The sequence below is a fragment of the Micropterus salmoides genome, unplaced genomic scaffold (assembly GCF_014851395.1).
Source record: "Micropterus salmoides isolate LMB-PRFRI ecotype aquatic unplaced genomic scaffold, ASM1485139v1 Ms_hic_scaffold_3, whole genome shotgun sequence".
NCBI classification, from domain to species: Eukaryota; Metazoa; Chordata; class Actinopteri; order Centrarchiformes; family Centrarchidae; genus Micropterus; species Micropterus salmoides.
Genome location: NW_024042261.1, coordinates 32941146 through 32957584, shown reverse-complemented (window position 1 = coordinate 32957584; position 16439 = coordinate 32941146). Strand labels below are relative to the sequence as shown.

The 16439-nt window shown below is 37.2% G+C and overlaps 1 protein-coding gene across 6 annotated transcripts in view; it reads left to right on the top strand.

Annotated features, from left to right (window-relative positions):
- cntn5 (contactin 5) overlaps positions 1 to 16439 on the top strand; it is a 110972-nt gene that overhangs the window by 20706 nt on the left and 73827 nt on the right. For all 6 annotated transcript variants that reach the window (XM_038693858.1, XM_038693863.1, XM_038693859.1 and 3 more), the window contains one exon: positions 6337 to 6455. In XM_038693858.1, the coding sequence (XP_038549786.1) occupies positions 6401 to 6455 (55 nt within the window). In that variant the 5' untranslated portion in view covers positions 6337 to 6400. The remainder of the gene's footprint in view (positions 1 to 6336; positions 6456 to 16439) is intronic.

Below are 16439 nucleotides of genomic sequence, written 5' to 3'. Positions count from 1 at the left end.
ACTGTAACACAGTCAGTTTCCACTTGTTATATTATTGTTATACTATTATTACTCTAATTTTATTTTATTTTATTCTGTATTTACTCAAAGAACATAACTAAACAAGACTTTAAACATTGAATGAGTCCCATTACACTGCTTAGTGTACAGTACAAGGCAGTTGCAGGAAACTGTCTTTTGATTTTGCTTTCAGAATTTAATGCTGGACAGTAGAGGTTTGCATTAATTCAGAACTCCCACAGGTTCATCTGGTCCCAATGCAGTTTTAAGAATTTGTTTTTTCAATGATTTTGGTAGCTATTCATTTTCTGGTGGTGTGTTTCTGATATTGGCACAGTCAAGGAGTCTTTTGGCCACAGCTTAGGGAACAATGATAAGACACAACAGAGCAGAATGTGTGTATGTGCAGCAGACAGGACCAATTATAAAACAAGGTGAACATTGACATTGCTTGCAGATTGGCTGCGTTGGCTGCATTCACCAACTGCTTCTACAACACCTTTGATGGCTTTATAGATTCTGTTTACCTCACCCTCAGGCTACATGCCATTTCTAAGAAGACAGCTCATCAAGATGGGTGACAATAAGTGGGAACCTGACCAACTGAGGGGGTTGATTAGAACGAATGATACAATATCTGCCTCAAAGCAAAACATTGTATACTATAGCTTTAATTGTATTTTTAAATCTAGTACAGATGTTCTTTTTCAGCAGTTCATTTTTTATGTTTGCGCAGCTACTTACAGTAGTAGTTCCCCTGTATAAGTGGAGTTTTACTGTTGCCACTAGCATTGGCACAAATGGAGTTAAAGTGCTCTGTGGTATTTGCTGAGGGAGAGGAGAGCTCAATGGAAGTCACTCATTAACAATGTTAACATCACCGATACTTTCTCTGCCAGTCCAGGGATTTTCAGGGACTGAAATTGGTCAAATCCAATCAAAAGCCCTACCTCTTGAACATTCACCATTACCCTCTCCTGCACCTGGTCCACTTAGTAGTTTTTAAGTGTGTTATGACTTTAACATGCCTTAGCTAAAGGCTAATCTAGAAAAGATGTCCTATTAGCAAAGGGCTTGTTTTGGTCAAAGGAGTGAAACTGTGGTGAGAGTAATCCCCGTTTTATCATGTTTTGACTTCATCCCCTTGCACTCGGATTAAAACCTCCAGTCTGTGTAACTAGTCTCATTCTAAAGAGCTTAGTAGCTCGTATAGGCTTAAAAACAAAAATATCTCCAAGGAATGTTTTCTGTCATTTTTTAACTACTTTGAAAAAGTGTGTGCAAAAGTTACCATAATTGTATTATATTATAATACAAATTATATTTTTTTCTGCACTAGAGAGTAAAACAGATGACTGAGATGTATATGTTTCCTAAAATATTGTGCTTGTTGTTTAATTTAGGCCACTTTCATTTAAGGTCAGACTCCAAGGTTTGTACAATATGAGTAACAACGATAACCCCCCACCCTTAAATAAATATAAGAAATATTAAGAATTATTCATATTATTTTAATATAGTATTAGAACTACTTCTAATTATACAAAATTATTTACCTGCAGTAATAACTTGTAATTGTGACTTTTGCGACCATTTAAAATAGAATATATTTGTGACATCACATCAAGCTCCCTATCAGGAAGCAGTTACTATATAACAAAGACTACCATAACCTTATGTGCTTTAGGCTGAAATGTTTCTGCTTTTTGTTCACTATACAGCCATGGTTGAAGAGTTGCACAAGTCTTACCAGGTCTGGAGTTTACAGGGAAAATCCACTTCAACTTTTGCTTGAAAATGATGGCATGTACAATTGCCTTAACATTTACAGGTTAACGTGTATGTGTGGAAGGGGATAGAGAGACCTGTATTGTCCAAGTCCAAGTGTCATAAAATGAAGCGTTTGAAGTAGGTCAAGGGATGCTTGCGGGTGGCTCTTTAAATGAACTCTGTTGCATTGGCATGTGGTGCTTTTGTGTTTACTTTCTTCCATATGCCCTTAGATAGAGTAAAGGCTAATTTATCTTATTGTTTAATACTGTATGCTTAATTTGCTGTAAAATTTCAATTATTTATTGCATTACAATGTATTTTATTTCTACTGTAGTGAAGCAAATACAAATTCTCGTATTTGTCTTGTACAAAATAACTGTAATATACACCCATGTCTTCAAGTGTTCATGTCACAATATCCACAAATCAAGTGCAGCAGAGACAAGTATCATAGAGAACAGTGAAGTGTCATTCACTCACTACCACTTACACATATTTTTAGGATGTTATATTCAAATTATTACTGAGGAGAAGGTAGATATTTGCTTCTTCAACTGGTAGTGAGGTGTGCTGCTGCTATTGGTACCATTACAGATGTTACTAGAACTATGCTATGACTACAGTTACCACTACTGTATTCACCACTACCTCTACCGCTTATTATTGTTATTAGCACAAATTACGCGGTGAGTGTAAGTGTTTTCATTTAATCACTGGAAAAGAACCAAAAGCTAAAACCATGTTACCCCTTATTTTATCATTTTATTTACTTCATGTATTTTTATATTTCACTTATTTTTTTATTAAGTTAAAATGTAATATATGATCATACTTCATGGGATCTGTTCTGCCATAACAAGTTGGTGAATTTCCATAATAATACACAAAATAGCAGTGCACATACTACAACAGTAAAAATACATAGTAGAGGCTCACACTGCAGTGTAAGTGAACAGATGATTCATACAAGACTGTCAGAAGCACATTATTATGTCTTTGTCTCGTATTGTCTTGAAATTACTCAATACTAATACTACACGTGGCTGACTAGCATACAGCTACTGGGGTAATGTTAGAAGGCAGTGTTTGTGACTTAGTATGTCGAGCCTCAACCTGACAAACCATATCTGCATTTGTTTGATGTGTAACAAGCCCTGTCTATGGTGGAAACACGGCCATGTGACCAAGGAGAGGCATTGCATTCAGAACTGTCAGTGCACCTTGTTTCACCCTGCGCACTACCTCATTAATAACCATCTGGCTGGTCTGTGGCCGCCTGGACAGAAGTGTGGCAGAATCCAGCCCCCTAATGTACATTATATCACATGCACCTAGAAAATTGCAGGCTACTATGGAGTAGTGAAAGGTTCTGGTGCTTTTTTTGTAGACTTCTCTATGAATTACCAAACAGGACAGATTCTTCTTTTAGGGAAAAAGAGTGCATATCTGCTGGACCAGTTTCAGTAGTCTGCATGAAAGTCTGTGAGCATTAGTGAAAAGGGTAGAAGAGTGGCCACATGATATCTTATAGAGGATATTCAAATTAGTAATTGTGTCTATTTAATTGGCGGATTTGTTATGTGTTATGTTTATGCTTTGCATGACTCATTTCCTGTCATTTATTTTTATTGTTTCATTGGCAGTTATTTCCACCTAATTCTTCATGCTCTAAAGCCTTTAGGATTTGTGTAGGTTTGTCTCCTGTGAATTAAAATGGGTCTACCATTTGTTTCTCCAGTTTAAAGTACAAGATTGACTGAAAAGTGAAAGCTAAGTCACAAATGAAATGCCTGGCAGAGTTCTGTGAGACACTGAGCAGTCAAGTAGGGTGAACTTTGTCTGAGTGCAGACCAACTTTATTTGATAAGGGACCCTGAGATGGGACCCTCTCAGAATGATAAATACTTGACAGCACACAAAACAGATTCACATCTCAAAACCCAGTTACTGTAAGTAACAGGTAACTAAAGAATTAGTATTTTCATAATAATGTATGTTCTATTTACATCATCATGACACATTCAACTGATGCAGCTGCAGTACTCTTTATTTTGTACCTTTGTAACTTTAATTTATCAAGATTAATTGATTCCAATTTTGACAGGTGAGCAATATAATTGTTAATCAGCTGTGAGTGACATAGTTAATTTGTAGGACATTGTAACGTGAGGATGGGTGTGGCACTTGAGGACTGTTGAATTTTGCCTTTTGCCTTTTTTCAGATGATATGTCACTACTTGATTTTTGGGATTACCAGAGATTAGTATTGGTTTTTTCATTTCCAAAATGATCCAAACAAATGTGCAGAATTTGATGAGTTTTAGGACAATTTTCCAAACAGGTAGGGTCTTGGAAGAACATTGTCTTCTGTTCAGTTAAAGCACACTGCAGGCAAAAGATGATAAAACAGAGGAGCCGCTGGTGGAATTCTGTAGGAAGAGATGTGTTTCTGACCCCAGTTCCAATTGGTGGCTGATGTAGAAGTTGTTCAGTCCAACACGTACCCAGGGGTTTGTATAACAACAAGCTGACCTATGCAGTCAAGAATAAAGTAAAGTGCTGAAAAGAAGGCTTTCTCTCCTGCGGTGTGTGTTCTAATGTATGCTGTGGGCTTCTGCTGATGTTCTATCACACTGCTATGGTATGTTCTATTTTTATGCTGCTGTAAGCAAGTGAGATGCAAATAAGGTCAAAGTGAGGTGAAGGAGGGTGAGAACCTTTTTCCAAAAAGGAGAGCAGTTGTCACCAACCAGTGCAGACAGCAGTCTAGACAGCAGACATTCAGGTATTTAATTCCTTCTTTTCTGTTATTCTTTTTATTCTGTCTCAAAATAACAGATAGCGTAATTGCTAAGTCAGTAATTGTTCAACCCACTAGTACTACTGCTGGTGCATTCTGGGAGGATAGGCAGCAAATGAGGTGAGGCAAAGACAAGGAGGCATAAATGATGAATGTGAGACAACTCCTGCTGGATCTGGACATGCTTCCCTCAACCCTCAGCAGAGCTCTGTGCCACTACATTAATGATCTAAATGAAGATGAGAGAACCGGTTAGTGAGATAAGAGAAGGAACAGACAAACAAAGAGAGGAAGCATACATTCAAACATGTTGACAAAGAGACTGAAAATATCAGATAAATGGAGTGCTGCCTTTTGTGTGGCAATGAATGGCACTGAGGGAGGATAATATGGTCAGCAGATCTTATTCTCTTTATACTGTAGGCCAACACATGAGAAATGTATTCCATTAGCATCGTTTGCAAATAGAATTGCATCCATACGTACAGGTGCAGTGTTTTCCACATACGTTTTTTAGTATTTGTGTTTTTTACTGTGGTCAGGCGTTTATGCTAAACATATAAAGGTACTATTGAAGATTATATCAGTAAAATATCCTGAAAACCTCAATATTATGACATGTTTGCATTTTGCTCTGAATTGATTTTACCGTAGCATTTGTCATTCTTTTCAGTATTGTTGAAATGTTTCTTGTTGGTTCAAAGCTAGATGCTAGATGATCCTCATATGTATCATTTGCTCCCAGTGAAGCTCCTCGTTTGCAGGTGAAAAGAAGTTTATCCAGTATTCTAATTCAGTGTGCAAAGTTTATTAAAATGTAGGTAAACATAGCGACAATAACAATTACTCTCTGGTGAAACAAATCCCACCACAGGTTAAACTAATCACAAACTTTAAAAAAATACATTTTGATTTGAGGGAGTAACAATGTCACAATACCAGAAATTCAGTAGTCAATACAAATACCAGTGAAATTCCACAATTCTCGATACCTAATTCGATACCACATTAAAAACACCACAGCTTGTAACCTTTCAACATGCGCTTCTTTAATAAAAACATTTGAACATTACAAAAAACAACTAACAGCTTTGGAAGTTGATATGATGTCAGTAATAGATGAGCAAACTATTGAAATTACAACCTTGAAATGTGCTTAATTAAATATAAAAAAAATTCAAACTCACAGGTGTGAAATGTTTATTAGTGGTCACTATCTGAATTGACAGTTGTTGAGATTTCTATGTTAAAAAACAAAAAAAATGATTGACTATTGAAATACATCATATTGTAGGTCCCTAAATCCACCTGTAGTGGCAGGTGCGTTGGACAGACGTTCAGTTATTTGTGCCGTCAACTGCATCAGCATCTTCGGTGATTTTGAGTTGGCCTATGTTAAATATTTAGAAATTATGTTTTCAATGGTAATAATGCTTTTGTACCACATACAAGTAGGTTGTAAGACTTACAAAGAATACACAGGGTCTGTTGACTTCACAAGCTTCTTTTTTTAACACCATTCAGAGGTAAAAAAGTGAGGTCACAAGAAAAAGTCTAACCTGTTTTATATGAAATAGTGGACTGGTGGTATCTTTAACATACATCTTTTATTGATCCAAATTGCAGATGTGTCATTTATTGAGATTAGCACGGCGATATGTATTGACAGTTGTTGAGATCTGCAGTGTGCTCCTGAATGTGTGTGAAAACCAGAGGTACTGTAGTTCCTCCCACCAATGGATGATTTCTTTATCTGTTTGTAGGCACAGCTTTAATGAAGAACCAGACCTGCTAACATTCTTGCAGAAGGGACCCTCTTCAACAAGTATGGGGTCACCATGGAAACCATTTCTCCTCCTGTCTGTCATCAGTGGCCTTTCAGGTAAGAAATTCAAAAGGTAGTGTTCAAAAGTAATAGTAAGAAATACTGATATTAGAAGCAATAGTACAGTTTGTATTGAAATCTACCGTAAGGACATGTCAGTTGTAAATGTGACACAGCTGGGAGAATCATCATTTATGGATGTGAGAGGGGGCTTGTCTTGTCACACTTGGAGAAGATGAATTCACATCTTTAAAATGATGAATTTTGCATTTAAATCTGAGAAAGATGACATGGCTCATTGAGCATTCCTATTCTGTTTTTTGAGTCTGGTATTTGACTGGGTTATCCACACCTTTTCAGTAAAGGTCTATGGTTGCTGTAAACAGCAGGGACTCTCAGAAAGAAGCATCAGTCAGAGAAAAGGCCACATTACTACTGCAGTTTCACAGTTCTATTTGCATGACATAATTTGAACATCAGGGTTGAATGGCCTGATAAATAATACTGCCTATAAATACTTGCCTACTTAATAAAAAAGGAAAAACAAAACTCAATTTAGTAGACATGCAAGAATCTGTTTCTTTAATACTTTAGTGGCCCAGTAGGAATCAAAACCTGAACATGGCAGGACTCTGCTACATCCAATGAGCTGATTTTTTTGATAGCATATTTTGGACTGGTGCGATTAGATGCATGTGAGCAATTTTAAGTTCCAGATCAGGTGTCTCCCTTGGTCAGTCTAGAGCATGTGTTTGCCATTTTAATGGATTCTGCCCTTTTAATGCTTCTTTCAACACACCAGAGCAGGTTTCATGCATTCTACTGGCTCTCTCCGAGCTTCGTTTCTGGAACTCAAACAAAGAGTGCTGACCTCACTCATTTGCTTGTTAAACCATACTATTAAATGGAAACAACTGTTCCTTAACTTTTGAGCCTTGTGTATTTGACTGTTCGATTCTGAGTAAATTATGAACATCTTTAGAGGAGAAAGCCTGGAGAAAGCCTGGATTTTTCATATATGTTAGGTATAACACTTTGGATAGCAGAATCCCATAATAAGCACTACAATGACAAGGAGGTTAACAAGATCCTACCTAACATGGAAGAGTATGAAAAGTTAACATTTTGCATGCCACAGGTTTATGGCCTTTTGTGCTGTGTTGATGTCAGGCATTGCAAGCATCTTAACATCACAGTAGTTTGTAAAGTTTTTTAAAGGGCAAAACAAGTCTCTAAATATCTAACATTGTCAAACTGCTGCTCGTCAATAACTTTGAGTATGCTGGCCTTGGGTAAGACAACATTGGTGTTTATAGGATTATTTCTGTTGGCCATATTGTGCATATTGCAATGATTAATTTCCATCTAAGTCTCCGGAATTTCATTGGCATTTCAAAAAGGTAATACTTATTTTCTCAAGAACTGTTTTCTAGTCAAATGTGTTAAGATGATTTATACGTTTGTATACCTGATTGTTGTTATACAAACCCCTGGGTACGTGTTGGACTGAGCTCGCTGATAAAACAAGAAACTTAAATAACTAAAGTCTTATGTATGTCTGTGAAGATTCTCAGTAATCCAGGTCATAGTTATCCAAAGAAGGTTAAAGTCAAGGGCAACTGGACTTGGTTGAAGATAATATAAGACGTTTCATCGCTCATCAAAGGGACTTCTTCAGAAAGACAAGACAAAGTGCTTAAATAACCCAAAATATATACTCACTATGGAAGTGCCTTTTCGGGGCATGGGCGACAGGCCGCTTGCTTGGCTCCTGGTAATGCTGCTTGCAGCGTTGTCTGCCTGCAGTGTTCTCGGGAACCACTCGTCCAACAGACTTCCTCAGCAATACACCCACCAAGTTTGAAGTCAATTGGATGAACTGTTGTGGAGATATACGGACAGTTATTCACACATACATACAAACAAACAGAGATTCCTTCCTTTATAGTTTGACTAGTGTAGTGCCCGTTTAAAGGGGAAGATTTTGAAAAATATTTTGTGCCTAGAAAATAAAAGCGCAACAATTCTTTGTTTTGTGTTGAATTGAAAGCTTTTACTTTGAAAAATTCTGAAAAACGTTCAAAATAGTCTGTGGCGTGCTTGAAACACAAATAAGCCGTCAGGATGTGAGATTGGATTCCCCTGAATGCCAATCGCAGGAATTTCCTCTGCCAGGAGGTCCTGGGGAAATAAAAATAAGCATCCATAGGTTGATGGATGTGGGCCAATCGCATGTCTCTTCATAGGTAATTTGTTGAAGAAGGGAAAAAAAAATAGGTTCGCGCCAGGGGGACCTGATACCCAACAGTAGCCCAAAAAATTGGCCCATGTCCCATCTATTTGCCAACCCCTGACGTACAGCATTAATTACACGTAAACAAAATGACAATGGCACAGATCCTGCTAGATTCTCAGAGCAGAGCTTACCCAGCTCTCGCTGTTGCTGAGCGGAGCAGCATAATCCCCGCCTGCGCTAAAAGCTCTGCACAGCACCACCTATTGGCCAAATTGGTTGGTTTCTTTTAGATATATTAAGAAATTATATAAATTATGTAAAACCAAATGTTTTTTTGAATATTATTGTTACTTTTTCATTAATAAACAACAGACACATGAACAAATGAAGTGCTACATGATGTCTCATACTCCTGTAATACATTATTTTACATCTTGGGATCTACCATTGTATCCCTGAGCAAGTTGCTCCAGAGGCGTGCGACCTCTGACATAATTAGCAATTGTAAATCGCTTTGGATAAAAGCATCAGCGAAGTGAATAAATGTAAATGTAAATGTAAACATACCAAAAGTAAATGAAGAAATTCTCAAACACTGTCACATCTAGTGCATCAAGTATGACCACTGACAGATACCAGGACAATGTAAGCCTCACTGTTTCGGCACCACAGTCCATTATAAACCACATAATACATGAAGTTTACAAAGGCATTGGCTGGTGAGGATCAAGGCTCCTCTCAGTTTGCTTAATTAGATCTGCAAAAATTACCAAAAACATTTTTTCAATATTTTGAAATACAACAGAAATACTAAGTAGTACTGACAGCCATAATTTCAGCTTGTGGTAAGACAGCGCAACGTATTTAATGGGCATTTAGCATGTGAAAGTAAAAATTACACATTTGTGTGCACAGTGGCGAAGCAATATCCAATAAGTTTATTTAATGCAAATTTGGAAAGTATTTTTTACTGGTCACTTGATAGGCACACGGTCTTGTTATATATCACTGTTAGCAGTAAAAAGAAGTACATGTTTTCCACCAGGGCAGTAAAATGTGTAAAAAGTTTAGCTGCTGAGCTGAGCTTCCCTGTTGTTACCGTTTCATTACTAATAATATTCATTAGCTGCTTGTCTCAGGAAGGTAAGGGCACATTTCTGTCCACGTAACAAAGCCATAACAGAGGCTGGAGAAGAACTACTAACGTTACGTTTTTTTTGCCAATTAACGTTACTTATCAGCTGATTGTCTCGCTAAGTAACCGGCAAAGCCAAACCACAGGCTGGAGAAGTAGGCGCCATGAAATTAATCCATATTTCACACCACTGACAGGGGAAACATGTCACAGCTCTCTGTGATTATGGACAGCTATTAGCTAAAGCTATCAAACAACAGTTTTCATTTGCATCGCTAAAGTCTGACAAACAAAGTTAATTACCTGTCCAGCAGAAAACAGACAACTTCAGCACCGCTTTGAAAACATCTGTCCCACATTAACGTTATAGCCTTCCATCTGGGAAAATCCACAAAATCTGTGATTTCTGCCGTCAGCTGTCTGTCCCAGAAGACTACTCGGAGACTGTGTATTACTATTAATATTATTATTTATTTCCTCTTCTTCTTGTTTGTACGTATTCAATGTAGTGACGGGCGTCTACACTGCCAGAATTACACAAGCAGAAGAAGAACGCCGTGATGACGAAACGTGCTCTGTTGCTCTGTTTGTTCGTTGTCGGCTACGGTAGAAACATGACGACAAAATTCAGCAACCTCCACAGCCGAGGTTGCCCGTGGTTATGGAGATATAAATGTCTCATTCTAAGGTAATAAAAACATAACGGTTTATTATATAAGGTCTTTACACACCACTGAAAACATAGTTATGGATCTTATATTGCATTTCTGTCAATAGATCCTCAGAAATATTACACACTGGACCTTTAAGGGTATATGACAATTTTTGTGATATAAGACCTGCCCACAGCATTTGGGCTAATTTTGAGGATCGCCTATAGCAAAAAAAAAATCAAATATCCAAAGTGGCCCAGAGATGTTCTATACCAAATTTGGTACGATAGGTCACAATTTGGAGGAGTAGTGAAAAAACTAAATTCAAAATGGTAGAAAAGTGATCTAGACGCAAATGGGTGTGGCTTATATGAATAGAATGAACAGAATCCTGAGAATTACCGTTCAAAACTTATAAGCCATAACGTAAATTTCTTAGCGCCACCATCTGGCCTAAAAGCACCAAATTCGACACTACACTCTTTTAGAAGCTGAGCGAAAGAATGGTTGTCGAGAAAATCAAAGTACAGACATACAAAAAGAAAGAAAGACAGACATGCAGATATTCCTTCCTTTATTAGGGTGTAACCTAGTTGGCCGGTCGCTCTGTGGCCACTTTGAACCTCAAAAACAAGAGTGAGATGCGCTGCAAGAAGCTGAATCGGTAAGACAGAAGACAACAGGGAAAATTCAAGGAGCGTGTGGGTTTGGCTATTTTACTAAAGCTCTGCTTTTTATTGAAACACGCTGAACTTCTCATAAAGCCGATGCTCTTGTTAATGTCACTGTTTGTGAACAGATCAATCGCAGCCTGGATGGTGCGGGATTTTTGCACAAAGTTAATGAATAAAAAACAACCCCAAACTGAAACAGCTGTAATCTGAATTAATATTACACTAGTGGTAAATTATATACTATTATATGAAATTATATTGAACATAATGAATACATTAATATCAAACTTACAGTTTACTATTAAGTTAACAATGTACTTCTAACTTAATGTTATAATATTATACTAATCCAGTCATTTAGACTAGTTCCTCCTCCAGGTTGTGCCTGTGCTGCACCGCCTACACTACTTATGTTATTCATCACTCAGTTTATTCTCTTCATCTTTGTTCCCCGCCTATTTGAATTTTGTTGTATTGATCAAGTGGTTGATGAAAGTTATCACACATGTCATTGCAGGCAAGCTCACATTATCTAGTTTAAACCAACTAAAACACAAAATTACACTGTTCACATTTATGTAAGTTGCTTTTTGCAGGAAATCTGCAAAACAGGCTGTTATAGGCAACTGAGAAAGTTGGTGAATGCCTCAATTTTTAGGTGGCCTTAGAACCTGATGACATTTAGGCAATAAAAATGTTATATGATTTAATCGGTTACAGCTCAAAGTGGCGCAGCAGTCTTGAAATATGTTGAAAAGGTCTGAAAAAGGTTTCTGTATATACCCTGTTTATAGTTACCTTTAACAGGTCTTGGAGATACAGCAGAGGATATGTCAGTTTGGTGGATATTGGCACATTTAAATAAATTGCAGTGCTGGCCCTTGTGTGGTTCTTGAAGCAGATCAAGGCATGATGGAGAGTAAAATTAAATTCCTCAAGGGAAAATAAAAGACACCTTCATTATCTGGTTGTCACATACTGTGCTGCCACCCTCTCAGTGTTCCAAGTATAAATAAATGTAAGAAAAACAGTTTTCATTTTTTGATCAGCATTTTATATGTTTTAAAAATGGTTTAGACCATGTGCAAAACACTCAGTCAGTCCAAGACAATCAGATTGAAGAATGACTCAGAATAAAACACATTCAAAGACAATAAAAAGAAAAAATCAACTGCAGTGTAACCACAAAGTGCAATGGCTACTTTTCAGACCAACACAAGCACTTAAGTGACCTCTCAGAAATGTCTCATCTGTCGTGGGCGTCTATCTGCTTTATGTGAGAAAATGGCAATGGCTGTGGCTGCTACAGTAGGTGCTGTTGTTATTGCAAACATCATGAACAGGGAAACGGGAAAACTCAATGGACAATCAATAGACTTGGCATACCAAGATCTAATGCGGGACTGGTCAATGACTAAACCCACAATACTGTAAAGTATTAATGTTATTATCAGTATTTCATAACTATATATGTATTATTGATGGTGGTAACCAAGTATCATTGGTAACATGATGTGAATAGTGTTTTTGTAAATCCTCAGTGAATAGAAAGTACAGGTTATTGAAGTTTATTAGCAATGGACACATGAACCATATTGTTAACCTCACCACAACTTTATCCTTGCCCCTTTTCTAACCTTAACACACAATAACCTTCTTCTATTCATATTACTGTGAGTGTCATCAAAACTAAATGTACTTTTTAGAGATTCTTAATAGCAACTTTAAACACAACAGTCATATTGTAACCTAAGTAGAACAGTGTAGAAACATACTGAATACATGAGAACATATATTGTATCTTGAGCTACACATTTTTCAAATGAACAAATTATTGCATTTGGAAGAAAGCCATTGTAGAAAACCTGGAGGTGTTCTGTTTAACGACGGGTTTATCAAGTTAATAAACAGGGACTTAGTGGGTTGCGCAGTTAATTGTTTCAGTTGGGTCAATTCTGTTCATTGATTTTTAGTCTAAGGATTTGGGTTCCATGGTACCATACCATGGGTGCATATACTTCATTGTTCATTATAGGTATCTGAGCCCTCTGTTGACTCCTGGTGTCTTACTGCTTTGCAAAATAATTTCAGAAAATGGGTAGTTACAGGGCTTTATTATGGGATTGATTTGTCCACCTTTGGGTTCCATAGTAACGTGGAGAGATGTGACCATATGTACTTTTGTCTCAACAAAACAAACCAACAAGCTCATGAAATCAGCCTCATAATTAGTACAATGCGTATCCAAATGGCATTATAGAAAAAGAGAGACTCTTTGGTTAGTACAATTAGATATGGTAACATATATATTCTTAAACTACATTATTAACCTGTCAGCAATGATTATGTCTCAAAATCATTTCCACTGAATCTTATAATTACACTGAATTATAGTCACACTGTTTTCACATGTCTGTGTATGCATGACCAAGATTGCCCAGTTTTGTATTGTGTCCAACTTTGTCTCCTGTTGACAAAATACATTTACAGACTTTAAAGAGAGACTTGTATTAAGAATAAAACTATGTGCACTTCCTCCAATAGGAATTGTTTTTACTGTCTCCACACATACAGGTGAAACTATGTGGTTGGTCTGGCCACTGTATGCATAATGGTTTTGAGTTTTATTGAAAGTAATCAATGAATCAATGTCAGGTCCTGAACATTTGTATAAAAACAATTCCGGTACAACATTTCTATTTAATGCAAAATTGGATATTTCCATTTACAGAGAAATACATTCTGATATACCACATAGTCCCATTTTGTCCATTTTATGCAATTCTTGTCTGCATTTCCTCCCCTATAAAGTATTTTTCTTGAATTAGAGAGACAGGAGATACATAACACAGTGTAGACAAATTAAATTTTATGGGCATCACACAAAACCCGCAAAAGATGCACACCATACATATTGAATGTGCTTATTGTCTTCAGGCATATTGTTGTCTTATAACAAGCAATGACAAGTCTTTACTTTTGTTTGCTTTCTTTGTTCTTGGGAGACATTTTCTGAGCTCATCTTTGTTTGGTTATTTTAGAGGTATGACTCTCAGTGGACTTTTATCAGATCTCCTGAAGGAACTTGTATTTCCTGTTATCATCCATCAACACATTAACAGCTGAGCATTGCCTTATTGATAACTGAAATCAAATGAGCCATTAGTGTTGTACATTTTGTCTGCAGTGCTGGGTTTTTTTTGAGGGAGAGTTGTTCATTTTACCCAACAATTACTTCACAAATGTTGGACTATAAAGGTTACAAAGAAAAGTAGTGGTTTTCTACATTAGTCAAAACAGTGTTGAGAGGTGAGTATGCTTTTAGCACTCACAATTGTCAAAAATGTGTCACGTTGTACTAAGGGTGCCGCACTCCAAACTGGTTTGTAATATTATCAGCAGCACGAGCAATGAAGAGCCACTCGCAGTGGTGTGATGCAGTCTTTCACTATTATACTTTTGACACGATGGTTTGCGTAATGGATTATTGACCTACTGCTCTGAATATTCTGAAAATGCTCCCTTTGAAGACAATAGTTCCCATGTTCTATTTAATTTTCCTCTGCACTTTCCATAGATATTTAAATCATACAGAAGCAGAGAGGGCAGCACAATTAGATTTCTCTCATGGTTGAAAGTGGGTTGGTCAGGCATGATGTCTGGGGCCATTTTTTCTTTCCCTCTGATTAAAATCCAATGTTGCTTGGAGTGGTAATCCAACTGTTCCTCACCTCACTGAGGTAACAGAGAATAAAGTCATCTCCGTATTAAAAGTGGATTGCAGGGGATATAGATGTGTAGTGCTGTATAAGTGATGCATGAAGTAATTTTCACCAAGGGCAAAAGAGTCATGCACCAGAAATATGGTTGCGTGTGGGGGAAATGTCATTTTTGTATGCACTACAGAGAGCCTGACCATGCAATGAATATATTGCTGTGATTGTACATCTTGAAAAATAAACACTAAAATACTGATAAAAGCCACTCCCAAGAGATAAAGGTTTACTGCAACTCCCACTGTCCTAACATCCCATGATCCCAAATAACATAGTGAATGCCTAAAGCAAAAAAATTAGTAGTTGCAATTTAACTTTGTACATACAAATGCACAAACTGTTGGATCTATTTTTGGTACCATCATCAGGGACTGATGGACTATTCAACTGTCAGGAGAACCTGAGATGTGACAGCCTCTTCGCGGTTAAGCTTCTTTGGTGTGTACAGTGAGCAACACTATAATCAGTACCTTGGGATTTTGAATTTGGCATTTCAGAGTACACAATCACATACAATAGGCCTGTGTTGAAATAGAGTCTTATGTGCCACATAGCCTGAAAAAATTAGAAAGGTTTGATGTCATTTGCTGAAAGGGGCTATATGTAGTTTTCAGCGGCCACTAGCGGTGTGGTTTTTAGATTGCCGCCAGGTGCTAGAGAAAAGCCTAGCAAATGGATCGTTTTTGTACCTTCCACACGTAGGCAATAAAAAGTGATTCATTTCATTAAAAAAACTATATACTACTACTTTAATATTTTAGATACAGAAAAGTATGACATCTGATTTCTTGTCATGTGACTGTAGAATCATGTTGTGCCTCCAATATGGGCATAAAAAAAATAAAATAAAAATGTGTATATGTATATATTGTATCCGTAACAGAGCAGAGCTGGATAGAGACTTCCATACTTCCCATTAAGAGGTATGACAACATAATACCATACATCATACAACGCCTTTATGATTTCATCATTACTCTGGCAAGGTTGAAGCAACTCATACAATCTTCATAGTATACCAAGGATCAGGAAAAAGAGTGGGTTTTAGTAACCAGTCCGCTGTGATAGGAGGCGAGGTGAGGTTGCATATGATGTATGGATTGTTCTATCTGTAATGATATTCCACTGAATAAATGGTCTCAAGCATAATCAGCTTCAGTCAATATAATCTCCCTGTGAAGGTCTTCATTAATCTTACAGGCTATGGCTAATCATGTCCGTCTACTTGAGCCTCCATGAGCGTCTCACCTACTTACTGTATGCTATTCTAATTAATTTTTCACACCACAGTCCAGAGGCTTGTGTGACTCACACAATGTCTCCCGCGCTGTCCCATCCCAGTGACGTAATACAAGTAGATGAGTTTCTCACTTTTTCCCCAGGTCTCCCCTCTGTTTGCTTAAAAGATGTCATCTTCACTTAACCTCACCTTCACCTCTGTTACTAGTTTGTTTGTATGTCAAGTCCCTTGTCTAAGAAGGCAGGTAAGTCTCCTTAGTTGGTCATACTGCATGAAAACTTTTGAATTCAAACAGTATACCGAAAGGTGATCTCCACTAAAGTAAAC